The sequence below is a fragment of the Mesoplodon mirus genome (genome assembly GCF_964341445.2).
Source record: "Mesoplodon mirus genome assembly, chromosome: X".
Taxonomy (NCBI): Eukaryota; Metazoa; Chordata; class Mammalia; order Artiodactyla; family Ziphiidae; genus Mesoplodon; species Mesoplodon mirus.
In genome coordinates, this window is record NC_138981.1 from 59,224,552 (window position 1) to 59,240,920 (window position 16,369).

Genomic DNA, 16,369 nt, shown 5'->3' on the forward strand with positions numbered 1-16,369 from the left:
GAAATTAAATTTTGTTGAAGTTTTCTTCTTCCTGCCTTGCCTCTGTTTCATTCAAATTCCTTTCTTTAGTGTGTTTGATTTGGTCTTTCATGTAAGAAGCTTTCTTCAAATTTCCAGTGATCTTTGGTTGTCCATTCATATTTAACAGTGAGACATTAATAGCCAATAGGAAGTTCTGTATGCATAGGTTTCTCTGGGCTGGTCAGTTTCCAATAAAGAAATCTTTCATTCTCCTGCCTGGAGTTGTGTGGGGAGAGTAGCAATATGCCCTATTTCTGGTAACTCAGAGGAAATAAGGGAGTTGAAGTCTCTCCAGTTCTATACAGACTTTTATTTAATCCCCTATCAGTAGTATGTTACTTTATCCCTGCCTTTTGCTGTGTCTGCTGCCTATGAGTCCAGCCTGTCAGGTTCAGCCTCTCCAGAGAGGAAACCTCTTCTCTTTGTGGTGCTATGGTACAAATTGGCTTGTTACTTCTTGACATTTGTCCTATAGGAGTCATGGTTTAGTTTTTTCTACTCTAATTCAGTTACCACTTATCCAACTATTTTCCTCATCCAAAAAAGTTTGTTTATATCTCTTGACTGCTCTCTTCATCCATGTTGATTTATACCCTTTTGGGAGGTCATTTTAGTGGGTTTTAGGAGAGAGCAAGTTAAATACATAGCTCAATCCTCCATACTAACAGGACATAACATGCAGCCTTTTTTAGGTTGAACGTATTTTGGCCTTTCCAGGATAAACGAAGGATTAACAATAAGGCTGAGAAATTATTCCTCTCTTCTTGTACTCTTGCCTAGAAACGCAGGAACATATGTTCCCCCAGTGTACTTCTAACCCTATGAGGGGGTGCTAGTAATGATCTATAGCTATAGCTGTAGTAGGATAACTTGTCCTTTTATTCCCTTGGAATCAAATATGCTTGAGCTTCCAAACCTTAAAGTTAAAAGGAAATAAATTCTTAATGTTAACAGTACCTTTTAATCACATGTAAATGTCTCTCTTTTTCTAAGAAATAAAGGTAGTTTTTTGTTCTAAACAATATTTTTCCTGTCACTGTAAAGAATTGCTATAGAAAAATCTGAGGAGGTATAAGTTCTTGTTAGTGAAGACTACCATGAATTATAATAGCCCAGGAGTCAACGCGGGCCTCTCACTGTTGTGACCTCTCCCGTTGTGGAGCACGGGCTCCGGACGCGCAGGCTCAGCGGCCATGGCTCACGGGCCCAGCCGCTACACGACATGTGGGATCTTCCCGGACCGGGGCACGAACCCGTGTCCCCTGCATCGGCAGGCGGACTCTCAACCACTGCGCCACCAGGGAAGCCCAAGATAATATTTTTTTACCCATCCCATTGGTAAAAATTTTGAAGTGTAGCAATATCAAATGTTGACAGGGGTGCAGGGAAATAAGTACTCTCATACATAGCTAGCGAGAGTGTAAATTGGAATAACCACTTTGGGGGACAATTTGGCAGTATCTATTCAAATTGAAAATGTGTACCCCCATGACCCTGTAATTCCACTTGTCTCTACCCTAGAAAAACCTTGCACGTGTGCACAGAAGGCATGTACAATAATGTTTCATTATGGCAACAAAAAGAATGAGATAGATCTGTATGCACTGATATAAATAAATCTCCAAGACAAAGTTTTAAAAAAAAAAGGCAAGTTACAGAATATTATCTACATATAATGTAACTGTTTGTCTTTAACATATTTCAGTAAGTACACACATACACATACATATATGCACACGTGTGTATATATATTATTTTAAAATCTATTTATTTACATATATTATTATATATTCTAGGCATTTACCACAATATATTTAGTAAATACACACACACACACGGCATTTACATTTCTATGTAAATGTCTAGAATATGTACATGTCCATATACATAGTATGTAAGTGTCTAGGAAGAAAATGTCTGGAAGATCTGAACCAAGCTGATGACAATGGTTACTTCTGGAGAGAGGACTGGAATTTTGGCAGGGGTGGGGCAGTCAAGGGGACTTGCCCTTTATATGTATTATCTGGATTATTTTTTACAAGAGTGTTTTCATGTGTTACTTCTATAAGTACACATACACACACACACACACGTTATTGCCAGTTTAAATATACAGGGTATATAAAGCAGTGAGATTGGTCTTCATTGATTAGATTGAAAGGACTAAAAGTATACTTCATGGAAAATAGCTCTTGCCTATTTAGATACAGCCCCACCTAACCTGCCTCTGCTTCTTTTTGTCATTTCAGTACTGGTCTAAGGCCCTCGTATAATCTTCTTGGCTACCAATCACTCATTCAGCCAGTTTCCTTTCATCTTCTTTTGGTTATGAGAACAAGAAGGAATCTGTTCATTGAGTTTTCCCAACCTTGGAAAAACTACCAAACTTCAGTTTCTAGAATTTGTTTTCTAAGTGCATGCAGAACTGCAGTTGCTATTGAATGCATACGTTTGAAAGTTCAGAATATAAGAATGTTTGTGCAGCTCTTTACAGTTTACAAAATATCTTTACTTTTTATCTTATTCAGTCTTCCCAACAACCCTGTGAGGTAGGTGGTGTTAGTTGTTTACATAGATAGGAAAACTCTCGGGGGTCCCCAAGACCACCCCCAGGTTCAATGATTCACCAGGAGGACTCACAGGACTCAGTGTAAGGTTTATTACAGTGGAAGTATACAAAACAAAATCAGCAAAGGGAAATAGCACATGGGGCAAGGTCTGAAGGAAACCAGGTGCAAGCTTCCAAGAGTCTTCTTCCGATGGAGTCACATAGTATTTACTTAATTCCTCCAGCAATGGGTTTTGACAACATGTGTGAAATGTTGTCTATCAGGGAAGCTCCCCTGAGCCTAGGAGTCCAGGATTGTTAGCAGCAGTAATTCATGTAGGCATTCTCTGCCTAGCACATAAAAAAAATCTAGACTCCCAGAAGGAAAGCATGTGTTCAGGATAAATCATACTGTTTACACAGTTTATGCATAATGAGCCACTCTTATCAGTTAGGAGATGGTGGGAATCCTACCAAAATCCAAGATCCCAGACATGAGCCGAGGTCCAACTTGCAAGCCAGGTCTGTTTTTAGGATATCAGTCTCAGGCCTGCCACATTAACTCTTGTTTGCATAGAAACTAAGGCTAAAAGAGATGAAATGGCTTTCCTTAAGTTGTTTAGGTAGGATGTGCTGGACTCAAGGTTTAAACCCAGGCCTTTGGATTCCAAGTTCGTACTTTTCCCACTATATAAATTCATTCTCCATCAAATCAAGTACAAATGCTTTTAGTGTGCAATCGAAGTGGTAAAGTTGAATGCCTAGTTCCTTAAGACATGAGATGTTGAAGTGATTTTCTTGCTTTGCCTTGTAATGCTTTCTTTCTCTCGACCTATAACATTTCTAGGATAACATAAAAAATCTAGAATTGGAAGTCATCAATCTGCAAAAGGAAAAAGAAGAATTGGTTCTTGAACTTCAGACAACAAAGAAGGATGTCAACCAAGCCAAGTAAGAAAAAAGTCAATACTATTATTTCAAGTCCCAAACCGTGTATGAAGGGCCATAGACGAAACAGAGAAGTGAAAGAGCCATTTCCTGCCCCTACAGGATTTAAACCTAATTATGGAGAGGAGACCTAAAACAAAAGAAAAGCTAAGGAACTGAGATTTTAAATAACATCTCATGGTGACAGTAAAAGAATGCCATAACACAGCATATGATTAGCAGCCAAATAAATTTCTTAGGCAGTAATGGCTTTAAGAGTTCAGAGGCAGGAGATATCAGTTCAGGCTGGCATGATCAAGGAAAGCTTTATAAGAAGTTAGCATTTGAGCTGTATTTTGAAAGATTATCAGACCTACCAGACAGCAACAGTTTCTTTGTCCCTGTGCTGATGGTAAATTCGTTTGTGAATAGAATTAATATCAGACTAGCAAATGAAAAATCAATCTAGCCATCCCTTAGCAAGTTAAGAATAAAACCAAGACAAATTACCAGAATATCCTACACTCCCTTAGACCTTTGTCTTTATTGGCTATTCTACCTTCTTTTTACTTAGTGATTCTGTTATATCTCTCTATAGTATCTAAAGTTCATGTTCTTAAAAGTTGAATGTTTACTTTCTGTCTCAGACTTGTGTAACAATCATCGGAATTATTCCTTACGCTCAAGTGAAGTGAAATGCCTTCAAAGAACCATCCTTTTAATGCAGAGTTGTGAGAGAGTAGTGTATTGAGGTAGCTACATTGTTACTTACGCAAACAATTTCCTTTACTCTTTAGCTCCCAGCGTTGAGATGGTTTTGGTTGTTTGGGTGGGATTCATTATTTAAAGATGGCTATGTGACTGGTCGCCTACTTTATATATATAAGGGTTGTGAACCTGGGAGTCTAATATTATGTCTTTTGGAGTCAGACTTTGCTGCTGCTAGTCCTCATTCCTACAACATCTGTGTTTAGGTTGAGTGAGCGCCGCCGGAAACGTCTCCAGGAGCTAGAGGGTCAAATAGCTGATCTGAAGAAGAAACTGAACGAGCAGTCTAAACTTCTGAAGCTGAAAGAATCCACAGAGCATACCGTCTCCAAACTGAACCAGGAAATACGGGTAATAAACTCTCATCCTTGCATTTACCCTATAGAAACTTACAAACATAGGTGTTTTATTTAGAATTATACTACAGAGGTGTTTGCAGGTGAGAAAGTAGCAGGCAGGGCCCATCATTTCAAGTGTTTGAATCTCTACAAAAGTCCCTTTTGTAGGACATTGTGTTAGCCATCTAGAATCTGAATAACAAAACTCTGCTTTGACATTCAGAGTTTTAATGTTAGATTCTCTGAAACCAAAAGGCAAGGATACCTTAATATTTAGTGGTGACATTCTGACCACTTTCCATGATCATGTGGAATAATTTTGCAAAGTGGTTGCAAAACAACAGACACACGGAGAAAATTTTCAGTCATTGAATGTTCAACTTCTGACATGTACAAAGTGGTGGTTACAGGTCATTGTACTGAAACTATTCGAATACAGTGGTTGCTAGGTAGATTTGTCCTTGAGACTTAGTAGATACTTCCTTGAAATTTCATTTATATGCAGTGAATTTAGGGCTGGATTTAGCTTGTAGGTACATTTTTTCTATTATTCAGAGCATTCATTTGTATAGTCTATGCAAGCATAGCAAATGGTATTGCAAACGTAATCAGAAAATCTGTTGGCAGGCTTCTCAGCTCAGCTCTGGATTTTTTTCTCTCTTCTTAATGGTTAGTCTATCCATCTGTACATCAGCCCAGAATAAGTGCAGATGACTACTATTCGTGCTGGTTTTTGTTTCTACAGGTGATGAAAAACCAGCGGGTACAGTTAATGCGTCAGATGAAAGAGGATGCTGAGAGGTTTAGACAGTGGAAGCAACAAAAAGACAAAGAAGTAATCCAGTTAAAAGAACGGGTAAGTAACTACAATTTCTCAAAGTCCTACCTAATGAACCCTTTTCTGGGCTGACTAACATTAAAGCTTCTCTTCAAACAGCTGGTATCTCTAAATATATGATACATTCATGAATTTAACAACTATTTATTAAACGTCTACTACGTGCAAGATACTATCCACTAGATACCATGGAAAATAGAAAGATGAGTAGTATATGTGTTTTGCTCTTGAAGACTGTCTTGTCTAAAGGGGAAAAATGAGACATAAGCATGATTTTCTTCAATACAAGAAATAAAGAGACTTGTGCTTTACAAATAGTCTAAAATACCAATGTAATTAAGAAAGGGAAGCACACTTCCAGTTGGACTGAAAAGACCTTGAAGAATAGGGAGGATTTTGAAGAGATAAATGCAGGCATTCCAGATAAATGGAAGAGCAGGAACAAAGATACAGAGATGACAACTTTGTAGGAATATTCAAGGAATAGCGAATGATCCAGGTGGGATGAAAGACAGTAGGAGAAGATTCCATTGGAAAGACAAGTTGAATCTGGATTGTTAAAGATCTAGGAAGTTTGAACTGTATTTTGTTAGCAGTGTAAAGATTTTTAAGGTTTTTGAGAAACAAAGTGCTATCAGCAAAGTACTGCTTTCCAAAGATACATCTGGGAGTCAGGTGTAGAACAAACTGAAGTATTGAGAAACTGGAGGCCAGAACACAAGTTAAGCAGATATTGCATCATCCAGAAAGATAATAAGGGCCTGAATTAGAGTAGTAACAATGTTCTTGGAAAGCACACTGGAAAGGACATTAATTTGGGGTAATTTTAAGAATTGGCCAGAATGTGATATATTGGGTCAAGAAATGAGAGAAGTACTTCAGGAATGGTGACATGAGGAACTTTGTGGACTCTCTTCCCAGCAAAAGAAGCACAACTGGTGAAATGTATTGTCCTAAGGGCATACAGCAAGGAAACAATTATTCAAGGAAATCTGCTAAATCTGAGTAAGAACAACAATAGTCTGTGGCATATGAGCCACGACCAACTCTCTCCCTTCATCCCCCTCAGCTCCATGTTGCTGAAGCTTTGTTTCAGGCAAGAGAAGCCAAGAGATCTGGGGATCCCTTCTTCCACCTAGCCTCCATGCAGAGGGTGGAAGCTGTATCCATGCTGCAAAAGACCAGGACTACTGGGGTCTGACTACCATAACCCATCTAATCATAGGATGTAGGTTCCATGTCAGGAGACCAGCCAAGAAAAATAGGGTATGCTGCCACTGGCCAGCAGCCTACTCATAGAACAGAGATGTCACTCAGAGAAGTGGGCTTCTGTCCCCACCCCCAGGTCCTAAGCAGTGGTGCAGAGGGTTCTGCCCAGGGGGAGGGGCAGGCCATAGGAATACAGCTCTCCCTAAGGGGACTGACTTTATTTGGGGACAGAGTCTGGGGAAGTTAAAACCTAAAGGTGCTGTCAAAAACAATGGAAATTTTGGTGGTGAGCAATTAAGAGGAGACTGGTAGCTCCATGAGAACAATAAATGAAACAGCAGTCAAAATATTCAAAGCTCTAATGACTGAAAACTTTCTAAATTTGATGAAAAACATTAATCTACACATCTAAGAAGCTCAATCAACTACAAGTAGGATAAATGCAAAGAGATCAACACCCAAGACACATCATGTCCAATGGTTGAAAGACAAAGACAAAAAACTTAAAAGCAACAAGATAAAATGACTCCTCACATACAAAGAAATCACAATAAAATTAACAGCTGAATCCTCATCAGATCAGGAACAAGACAAGGGTATCCACTCTCGCCACTTCTATTCAACATTGTCCTGGAGGTTCTAGCCAGAGCACTTAGGCAAGTAAAATATATGAAAGGCATCCAGATTGGAAAGGAAAAAGCAAAACTATCTCTATTAGAGATGACATGATCTTGTATGTGGAAAATCCTAGAGAATCAACTGAAAACTATTAGAACTAATACATGTGTTCAGCAGGGTTGCAGGACATAAGTTCAATGCACAAAATTTGGTTGTGTTTCTATTCACTAACAATTTGAAAATGAAATTAAGAAAGTTCCTTTTATAATAACATCAATAAGAATAAAATACTTAGGAATAAGCTTAACAGGTGTAAGACTTATACACTAAAAACTACATCACTGAATTAATTAAAGATCAAAATAGGGCTTCCCTGCTGGCGCAGTGGTTAAGAATCCGCCTGCCAATGCAAGGGACATGGGTTTGAGCCCTGGTCTGGGAAGATCCCACATGCTGCGGAGCAACTAAGCCCGTGCGCCACAACTACTGAAGCCCGCATGCATAGAGTCTGTGCTCCACAACAAGAGAAGCCTCCACAATGAGAAGCCCACGCACCACAATGAAGAGTAGCCCCCACTCGCCGCAACTAGAGAAAGCCTGCACGCAGCAATGAAGACCCAACACAGCCAAAAAATAAATTAATTAATTTTAAAAAAAGATCTAAATACATGGAACAATAATCCATGCTCATGGATGGGAAGACTTAATATTCTTAAGTTGGAATACCCCCTCAGATTGATCTACAGATTCAACACAATCCCAACCAAATTTCCTCTAGCTTATTGGTAGAAATTCACATGCTGATCCTAAAAGTCATGTGGAGATGCAGGTGACCCAGAATAGTTATAACAATCTTTAAAGAGAATAATAAATTTGGAGATATCACATTTCCTGATTGCAACACATCCATCGCCTCACATAGTTACCCCTTCTTTTCAGTGTAGGGAGAACACTTAAGATCTACTCTCCTAACAAATTTCAAGTATATAGTATAGTATTATTAACTATAGTTACTATGCTATACATAGATCCCCAGAACTTATTCATTTTATAACTAAAAGTTTGTACCCTTTGACCAACCTTTCCCCATTTTCCTCACTGCCCCCATCCCCTCCCCAGTACCTGGTAACTATCATTCTACTGTCTGGTTATATGAGTTTGACTTTTTTAGATTTCACATATAAGTGAGATCATATAGTATTTGTCTTTCTCAGTCTGGTTTATTTCACTTACCACAGTGACCTCCAGGTCCATCCATGTTGTTGCAAATGGCAGGATTTCCTTGTATGTGACTGAATGATATTCCATTGTATATACAGTTGACCCTTGAACAACATGGGTTTCAACTGCGTGGGTCAACTTGTACATGTATTTTTTTCAATAGTAAATACTACACTACTATACTATCCGCAGCTGGTTGAATCCATGGATGCAGAACCACAGATATGGAGGGCCAACTGTAAAGCTACACACGAATTTTCGACTGCATGGGGGTTGGCACCCCTAACCCCACGTTGTTCAGGCATCAACTGTACACACGTACCACATTTTCTTTATCCATTCATTTGTCAACAACTTAGGTCAACTTAGGTTGTCAACTTAGGTTGTTTCCATATCTTGGTTATTGTGAATAATGCTGCAATGAATATGGGAATGCAGATATCTCTTCAAGATACTGATTTCATTTCCTTTGGATATATATATACCCAGTAGTGAGATTGTCAGATCATATGGTCTTTCTATTTTTAAATTTTTAAGGAACCTCCATACTGATTTCCATAATGACTATACCATTGAAAGACTCTTCAGTTACATTATAAGGTTTTATTTTAGCTAGCAATGAAAAGTCTGACTCTTTTCTTCTCAGGACCGTAAGAGGCAATATGAACTGCTCAAACTTGAAAGATGCTTCCAGAAACAGTCTAATGTGCTCAGACGTAAAACTGAGGAGGTAAGAAAATCCAATCTGCTAGGTCAAGTGTATTATCACTTTCAGGCTTGGATGATGGCAGAGTAGTATCCCTTAAATGAGCCAGTGTCCTGAGAAACCAGGGATAACAGTCTTGACCAGCAGTTCCTAAGTATTGATCCCTGTTTGTCATGAACTGTGAGCAGATAAAAACCTGCTGAAAATGGTACTATTCAAATAAGGATTTTTTTCTAATTGGGCTTGCTTCTTTCCAAACAAAACAAAACAAAACAAAAAGCAGAGTAATTCTGATATATGACATTTCCAGACGCTTTCAATCTGCAGTGCTTCCTTGAAATTGTGTGCCTCCCCTAGACTTTAAAGCAGTAGCTGTTCACCAGTGTTATGTACATGGAGACTTATAAATGTCGTTCCTATAAGAATTCAAACCCATAGAATTTTTTATTTTTCTTGACTAATATGCTAGAAATTAGAATGTCTTTATTTTTTATTATGTTAATATAAATTCTTTTATTGAAGTAGAATATATATACCTAAAAAGGGCACAAATATTGTGTACATCTCCACGAGTTATTCCAAAGTGAAAAAACCTGCACAACCATCAACCTAAGACAAACAAGTCACTACTAGAACCTTAGAACTTCATCCCCACCCCCCACTTGTTCTCTCTCCAAATGACGAGTCCTTCCCTCTTCCTCAGAGGTAACGGCTGTCCTGACTTCTAACACTACAAATTATTTTTCCTGGTTTTGAAGGGAATTACAGAGAATGAAGTGCATCTTGTTTCTTTCATTTGGTAGTAGAATTGTAATAAACACCAATGCTGTTGCACGTAGGGGTGGTTTGCTCTGAACTTGCATTTCAGTATCTTTTGGCACAGGTACGTGAGCATTTCTGGTGAGTTATACCTAGTGGGGAAATGATGAATCGCAGGGATTGTGTATGTTCAAGTTTAGTTAATAATGACAAACCATCTTCCATGGTATTTGTAAACCAAAGTTTACTCACACCAGCCATGGATAAGAGTTTCAGTTGCTCCATACCCTCACTAACCTGGGGATTGTCAGTCATTTTATTTTTCATCGTAGCCACTCCAGGGTTTGAGTAAAAGCATCTCACTGGGTTCTAATTTGTATTTCTCAGATGATTAGCTGTATGAATCATCAGATACATAATTAATGAAGAATGTTCTTTCTACCCTTCAATTCAACATTACTATGAGCCATTTTTATTTAGGCAGCAGCTGCCAACAAGCGTCTCAAGGATGCTCTCCAAAAACAACGAGAGGTCGCAGAAAAGCGGAAGGAGACTCAGAGCCGTGGAATGGAAGGCACTACAGCTCGAGTGAAGGTATGGACAACTTGAACTGCCATTTGTCTTATGTACATTGGGGATAGGAAAAAATGGGAAGTAGCTGTCTTTTCGTTTAGAAGTAAACACTACAAAATCTGGAGTTCTACCTGAAAGCGTTATTTCCTAAAGATATGATTGTCTCTGAACGGTTGTTAAAGACCATGAGTAGTGAACCCTTTCTATCCCTGCCCCTGTTCAGTTAATTTTTTAAGTTTTATTGAGGTATACTTTACCTACAATAAGTTATACATATTTAAAGTGTACAGTTTAATAAGTTTTGACACAGATATGCACCCATTAAATCATCACCACAATCAAGATAAAGTCAGTGTCCATCAGGACCAAAACTTTCTTCGTACCCCTTTGTAATCCCTCCCTCCCCTCCCCAGTCTATCCCTCTATGCCCCATCTCCAGGCAGCCATTAATCTGCTTTCTGTCACTGGATTTTCTACATAGACGATCACATCATCTGCACATAGGGACAATTTTATTTATCCTTACCCATTCTGTATGCCTTAAAAAAAAAACTTTCTTGCCTTATTGTACTTGCTAGAACCTCCAATAAAATATCGAATAGAATAGGTGAAAAGAGGGCATCCTTGCTTTGTTCCCAATCTTAGAGAGAAAGCATTCAGCCTTTCACCATTAAGTACGATATTAGCTATAGGTTTTCTATATATGTTCTTTATCAGGTTGAAGAAGTTCTTGTCTATTCCTAGTTTGCTGAAAGTTTTTATGATGAATAGATGTTGGGTTTTTTCAAAAGTTTTTTCTGAATCTTCTTGAGATGACCTTATGGTTTCTGATCTTTTTGAGATAATCTTCTTGAGGTGATCTTACGATCTTATAGTTGGTTTGTTTGTTTTTATTCAGTATGGCAAATGACATTGATTTTCTTCCAATTTATTTTATTAAGGTATAACTGATGTACAGTAAGATCTACCCTTTTTACTGTAGTTCTGCAAGTTTTAACATCATATATAGGTGTATAACCACCACCACAATAAAAATATAGAATAGTTCTATATTCCCCTATAACACTTTGTAGTCAGTTTCTCCCACATCCATATGCTGGACCTTCACAAACACTGATCTGTATTCTGTCATTATTATTTTCACTTTGCATTGCATCAGTGTCATATAATTGGAAACATACAGTATGGCTTCTTTCACTTAGCATAAGGCATTTGATATTCATCCATGTTGTTGCCTGTATTATTCCATCGTATGGATGTTCCACAGTTTATCTATTTGCCTGTTAAAGGTTATCTTGGAGTCTTTTTTTTTTTCCTAGTTTTTGGTGATCATGAATAAGGCCACTATAAAGACATTCACATACAGGTTTCTGTATAACAAAGGTAGTCATTTCACTTGGGTAAATACCTAGGAGTGGGATTGCTCGGTCATATGGTAAGTGTATGTTTAACTTTATAAGAAACTGCCAAGGGACTTCCCTAGTGGTCCAGTGGTAAAGAATCCACCTTCCAATGCAGAGGACGCAGGTTCGATCCCTGGTAGGGGAACTAAGATCCCACACGCCGCGGGGCAACTAAGCCTGCACACCACAACTACTGAGTGTGCGCACCTCACCTAGAGAGCCCGAGTGCTGCAAACTACAGAGCCCATGCGCCACAACTAGGGAGAAGCCCTTGTGCCTCAACAAAGAGCCCGAGAGCTGCAACGAAAGATCCCACATGCCGCAACAAAGATCCCACGTGCCACAACTAAGACCTGACACAGCCAAAAATAAAATTTTTAAAAATCTAATAATATCAAAATAATAAAAAGTTAAAAAAAATGAAAAACTGCCAAATTATTTATCTAGTTGTTCAGTGCTGGTATATAGAAATACAACTGATTTTTGTATATTAACTTTTATCTTCTGGTTTTATTAGTTTAGTGGCTATTTTGTAGGTTCTTTGGGACTCTCTACATAGACAATCATGCCATCTATAAATAGTTTTATTTCTTCCTTTATAATCTATATGTCTTTTATTTATTTTACTTGCCCTGTTGCACTGGCTAGGACATTCAGGATGATGTTGAATAGGAGTAGTGACAGTAGAAACCCTTCTGCTATTCCTGATCTCAGGGGAACAGTATTCAGTCTTTACCATTAAGTATGACATTAGCTATAGGTTTTTCATAGAGGCTCTTTATCAGCTTAAGGAAGTTCTTATCTATTCTTAGTTTGCTGTGAGTTTTTATCCTGAGTGGATATAATTTTCTTTTTTTGGCCATGCCGCGCAGTTTGTGGGATCTTACTTCCCTGACCAGGGATCAAACCCAGGCCCCCAGCAGTGAAAGTGCCGAGTCCTAACCACTGGACCACCAGGGAATTTCCAATGAGTGTATATAAATTTTGTCAAATACTTTTTGTCTCTAGTTTGTTGATTTGGTGAATGACTTTGATGTTCACATATGGAACCAGCCTTGCATTCTTTGAATAAATTCCACTTGGTTGTGATATATCATCCTTTTTATGTACTGTTGAATTCAACAATACATAAAATTAAAATTTTGCTAAAATAAAAATTTCGTGTGAAATTTTTGCATCTGTGTTCATGAGGGATATTGGTCTGTTGTTTTCTTGTAGTGTCTTTGTCTGATTTTGGTATCAAGGCCTCTTAGAATACATTAGAAACTATTGCCCCCTCTTCAATTGTCTGTAAGAGTTTGTATAGAACTAATATTATTTTTTCCTTAAAAGTTTGGTACGGGGACTTCCCTGGTGGTCCAGTGGTTAAGAATCCGCCTTCCAATGCAGGGGATTGCGGGTTCCATCCCTGGTAAGGGAACTAAGATCCCGCACACCATGGGGCAGCTAAGCCCACGCACCGCAACTACTGAGCCCGCGTGCCGCAACTACAGAGCCCACACGCTCTGGAGCCCATGCGCCACAACTACGGAGCCCACACGCTGCAACAAAAGATCCGGCATGCCGCAACTAAGACCCGATGCAGCCATAAATAAATAAATAAATATTTTTAAAAATAAAAATAAAAATCCTTAAAAAAAAAAAGAAGAGGAAGTTTAGTACAGTTCACAAGTTAAGCCATCTGGAACTGAAGGATGTTTTTGTTAGTTGTTGCTTTTGGTGGGGAGGAGGGGTTAACTGTAATTTAGTTTTCTAAATAGATATAGGGCTGTTCGGGTTATATATTTCCTCTTGAGTGAGCTTTGGTAGTTTGTGTGTTTTGTCTATATTGTCAAATTTATTGGTGTGAAGTTATTCATAATATTCCTTTATTATCCTTCTAATGTGTGTAAAAACTCTAGTAATGTCCTCTATCTCCTTCCTGTTATTGATATTTTGTGTCTTTTCTCCTCTTTTTTTTTTTTTTTTTGCAGTATGCGGACCTCTCACTGCCGTGGCCTCTCCCGCTGCGGAGCACAGGCTCCAGACACGCAGGCCCAGCGGCCATGGCTCATGGGCCCAGCCACCCCGCAGCACGTGGGATCCTCCCGGACCGGGGCACAAACTCACATCCCCTGCATCGGCAGGCGGACTTCCAACCACTGCGCCACCAGGGAAGCCCTCTCCTTTTTCTTGATCAGTTTGGCTAAGGTTTATCAAGGAACCAGCTCATTCTTACAAATGGTTAAAATAGTAAATTTTAGGGCTTCCCTGGTGGTGCAGTGGTTGAGAGTCCGCCTGCCGATGCAGGGGACACGGGTTCGTGCCCTGGTCTGGGAAGATCCCACATGCCGCAGAGCAGCTGGGTCCCTGAGCCATGGCCGCTGAGCCTGCGTGTCTGGAGCCTGTGCTCCACAACGGGAGAGGCCACAACAGTGAGAGGCCCGTGTACCGCAAAAAAAAAAAAAAGTAAATTTTATGTTATGTATATTTTACCACAATTAAAAACAATACCCCCAGAACCCTAGCTCATTAATTTCCAATCTGACCTTTATTATTTCCTTATTTCTGCTTTGGATTTAATTGGCTTTTTTTTTAAGTTTCTTAAAAGTGGAACCTGAGGTCATTGATTTGAGTTCTTTTCTTTTCTAGTATAAACATTTAGTGCTATAAATTTCCCCTTCAATACTCCTTTAATGACATCCCACAAATTTTGATAGTTATGTTTTCATTCAATTCAAAATGCATTCTAATTTCCCTGTTGATTTCTTCTTTGATCCACAGTTATTTAAAATGATGTTATTTAGTTTCCAAATATTAGGGGATTTTTCCAAATATCTTTCTGTTATGATTTATAATTTAATTTCATTATGGTTAGAGAGTATCCTTTATATAACTTGAATCCTTTGAATTTATTGAGACTTATTACGGCCTAGAATATGGTCTTGGCAAATGTTCAAACTGTGTGTACTTGAGAAGAATGTATATTCTGCTATTGTTGGATAGAGTGTTCTATAAATGTCAATCATGTTAATTTGATTGATTGTGCCATTCATTTCTACTGTATTCTTGCTGATTTTCTGCCTACTTGTTCTATCGGTTACTTAGAGATGGGTATTGAAATCTTCAATTAGAATTATGGATTTGTCTTTTTCTTATTATAGTTCTGGTTTTGCTCCATATATTTTGAAGCTCTGTTTTTAGAGGCATAAACATATAAGATTAATTGATCCGTTTATTATAATAATAATAAGTTTAGGGCTTCCTTGGTGGCGCAGTGGTTGAGAGTCCTCCTGCCGATGCAGGGGACGCAGGTTCGTGCCCCGGTCTGGGAAGATCCCACATGCCGTGGAGCAGCTGGGCCCGTGAGCCATGGCTACTGAGCCTGTGCGTCCGGAGCCTGTGCTCTGCAACGGGAGAGGCCACAACAGTGAGAGGCCCACGTACCGCTAAAAAAAAAAAAAAAAAAAAGTTTATTATTATGATCATTTTTATCCCTAGCAATATTCTTTGTTCTGAAATCTACTTTTTCTGATAATAATATAGTCCCTCCAGCTTTCTTTTAATGTTCACATGGTATATTTTTTTAAATCCTTTTAGCTTTAACCTCTTTGTGCCTTTGTGTGTTTTTAAAGTGTTTTTCTTGTAGGCAGTATACAGTTGAGTCTAGCTTTTTTAATCCAGTCTGACAATCTGCATTTTAATTGGGGTGTTTAGACCATTTACATTTAATGTGATTATTGATATGGGTTGATTTGAATCTATCATATTGCTATTTGTTTTCTATTTGTCCCATCTGTTCTTCATTCCCTTTTCCTTGTTTTCTGGCTTCTTTTGGATCAATTGAGTATTTTTATGATTCCATATTATCTCCTTTGTTGGCTTATATATGATTTTGTTTCAGATATTTTGGTGCTTTGTATATTAGGGGCATAAACATTAAGGATTAAGTTCTCTTGAATAATTGACTCCCTTACCATTATGAAATTATCTTTTCTTTATCCTTGATAATATTCCTCTTTTTTCTTTCAGTTTTACTGAGATAAATTGATAAACAGCACTGCAAAAGTTTAAGGTGTACAGCATAGTGATTTGACTTGTATACATCTTGAAATGATTATCACAATAAGTTTAGTGAGCATCCATCATTCATATAGATACAAAATTAAAGAAATAGAGCTTCCCTGGTGGCACAGTGGTTGAGAGTCCGCCTGCTGATGCGGGGGACATGGGTTCGTGCCCCGGTCCAGGAAGATCCCACATGCCGCGGAGTGGCTGGGCCCGTGAGCTGTGGCCACTGAGCCTGCGCGTCCGGAGCCTGTGCTCCACAACAGGAGAGGCCACAACAGTGAGAGGCCCGCGTACCGCAAAAAAAAAAAAAAGAGAGAGAGAGAAATAGAAAAGAATTCTTTTTCTTGTGATGAGAACTCTTAGGATTTAGTCTTTTAACAACTTTTATAT

General features: G+C 38.6%; 1 protein-coding gene across 2 annotated transcripts in view; it reads left to right on the top strand.

The window, feature by feature from the left end:
• KIF4A (kinesin family member 4A) overlaps positions 1 to 16,369 on the top strand; it is a 129,177-nt gene that overhangs the window by 84,514 nt on the left and 28,294 nt on the right. For both annotated transcript variants that reach the window (XM_082609877.1, XM_082609878.1), the window contains exons 16-20: positions 3,417 to 3,520; positions 4,471 to 4,615; positions 5,348 to 5,458; positions 9,135 to 9,218; positions 10,434 to 10,547. In XM_082609877.1, coding sequence (XP_082466003.1) covers positions 3,417 to 3,520; positions 4,471 to 4,615; positions 5,348 to 5,458; positions 9,135 to 9,218; positions 10,434 to 10,547 — 558 coding nt within the window. The remainder of the gene's footprint in view (positions 1 to 3,416; positions 3,521 to 4,470; positions 4,616 to 5,347; positions 5,459 to 9,134; positions 9,219 to 10,433; positions 10,548 to 16,369) is intronic.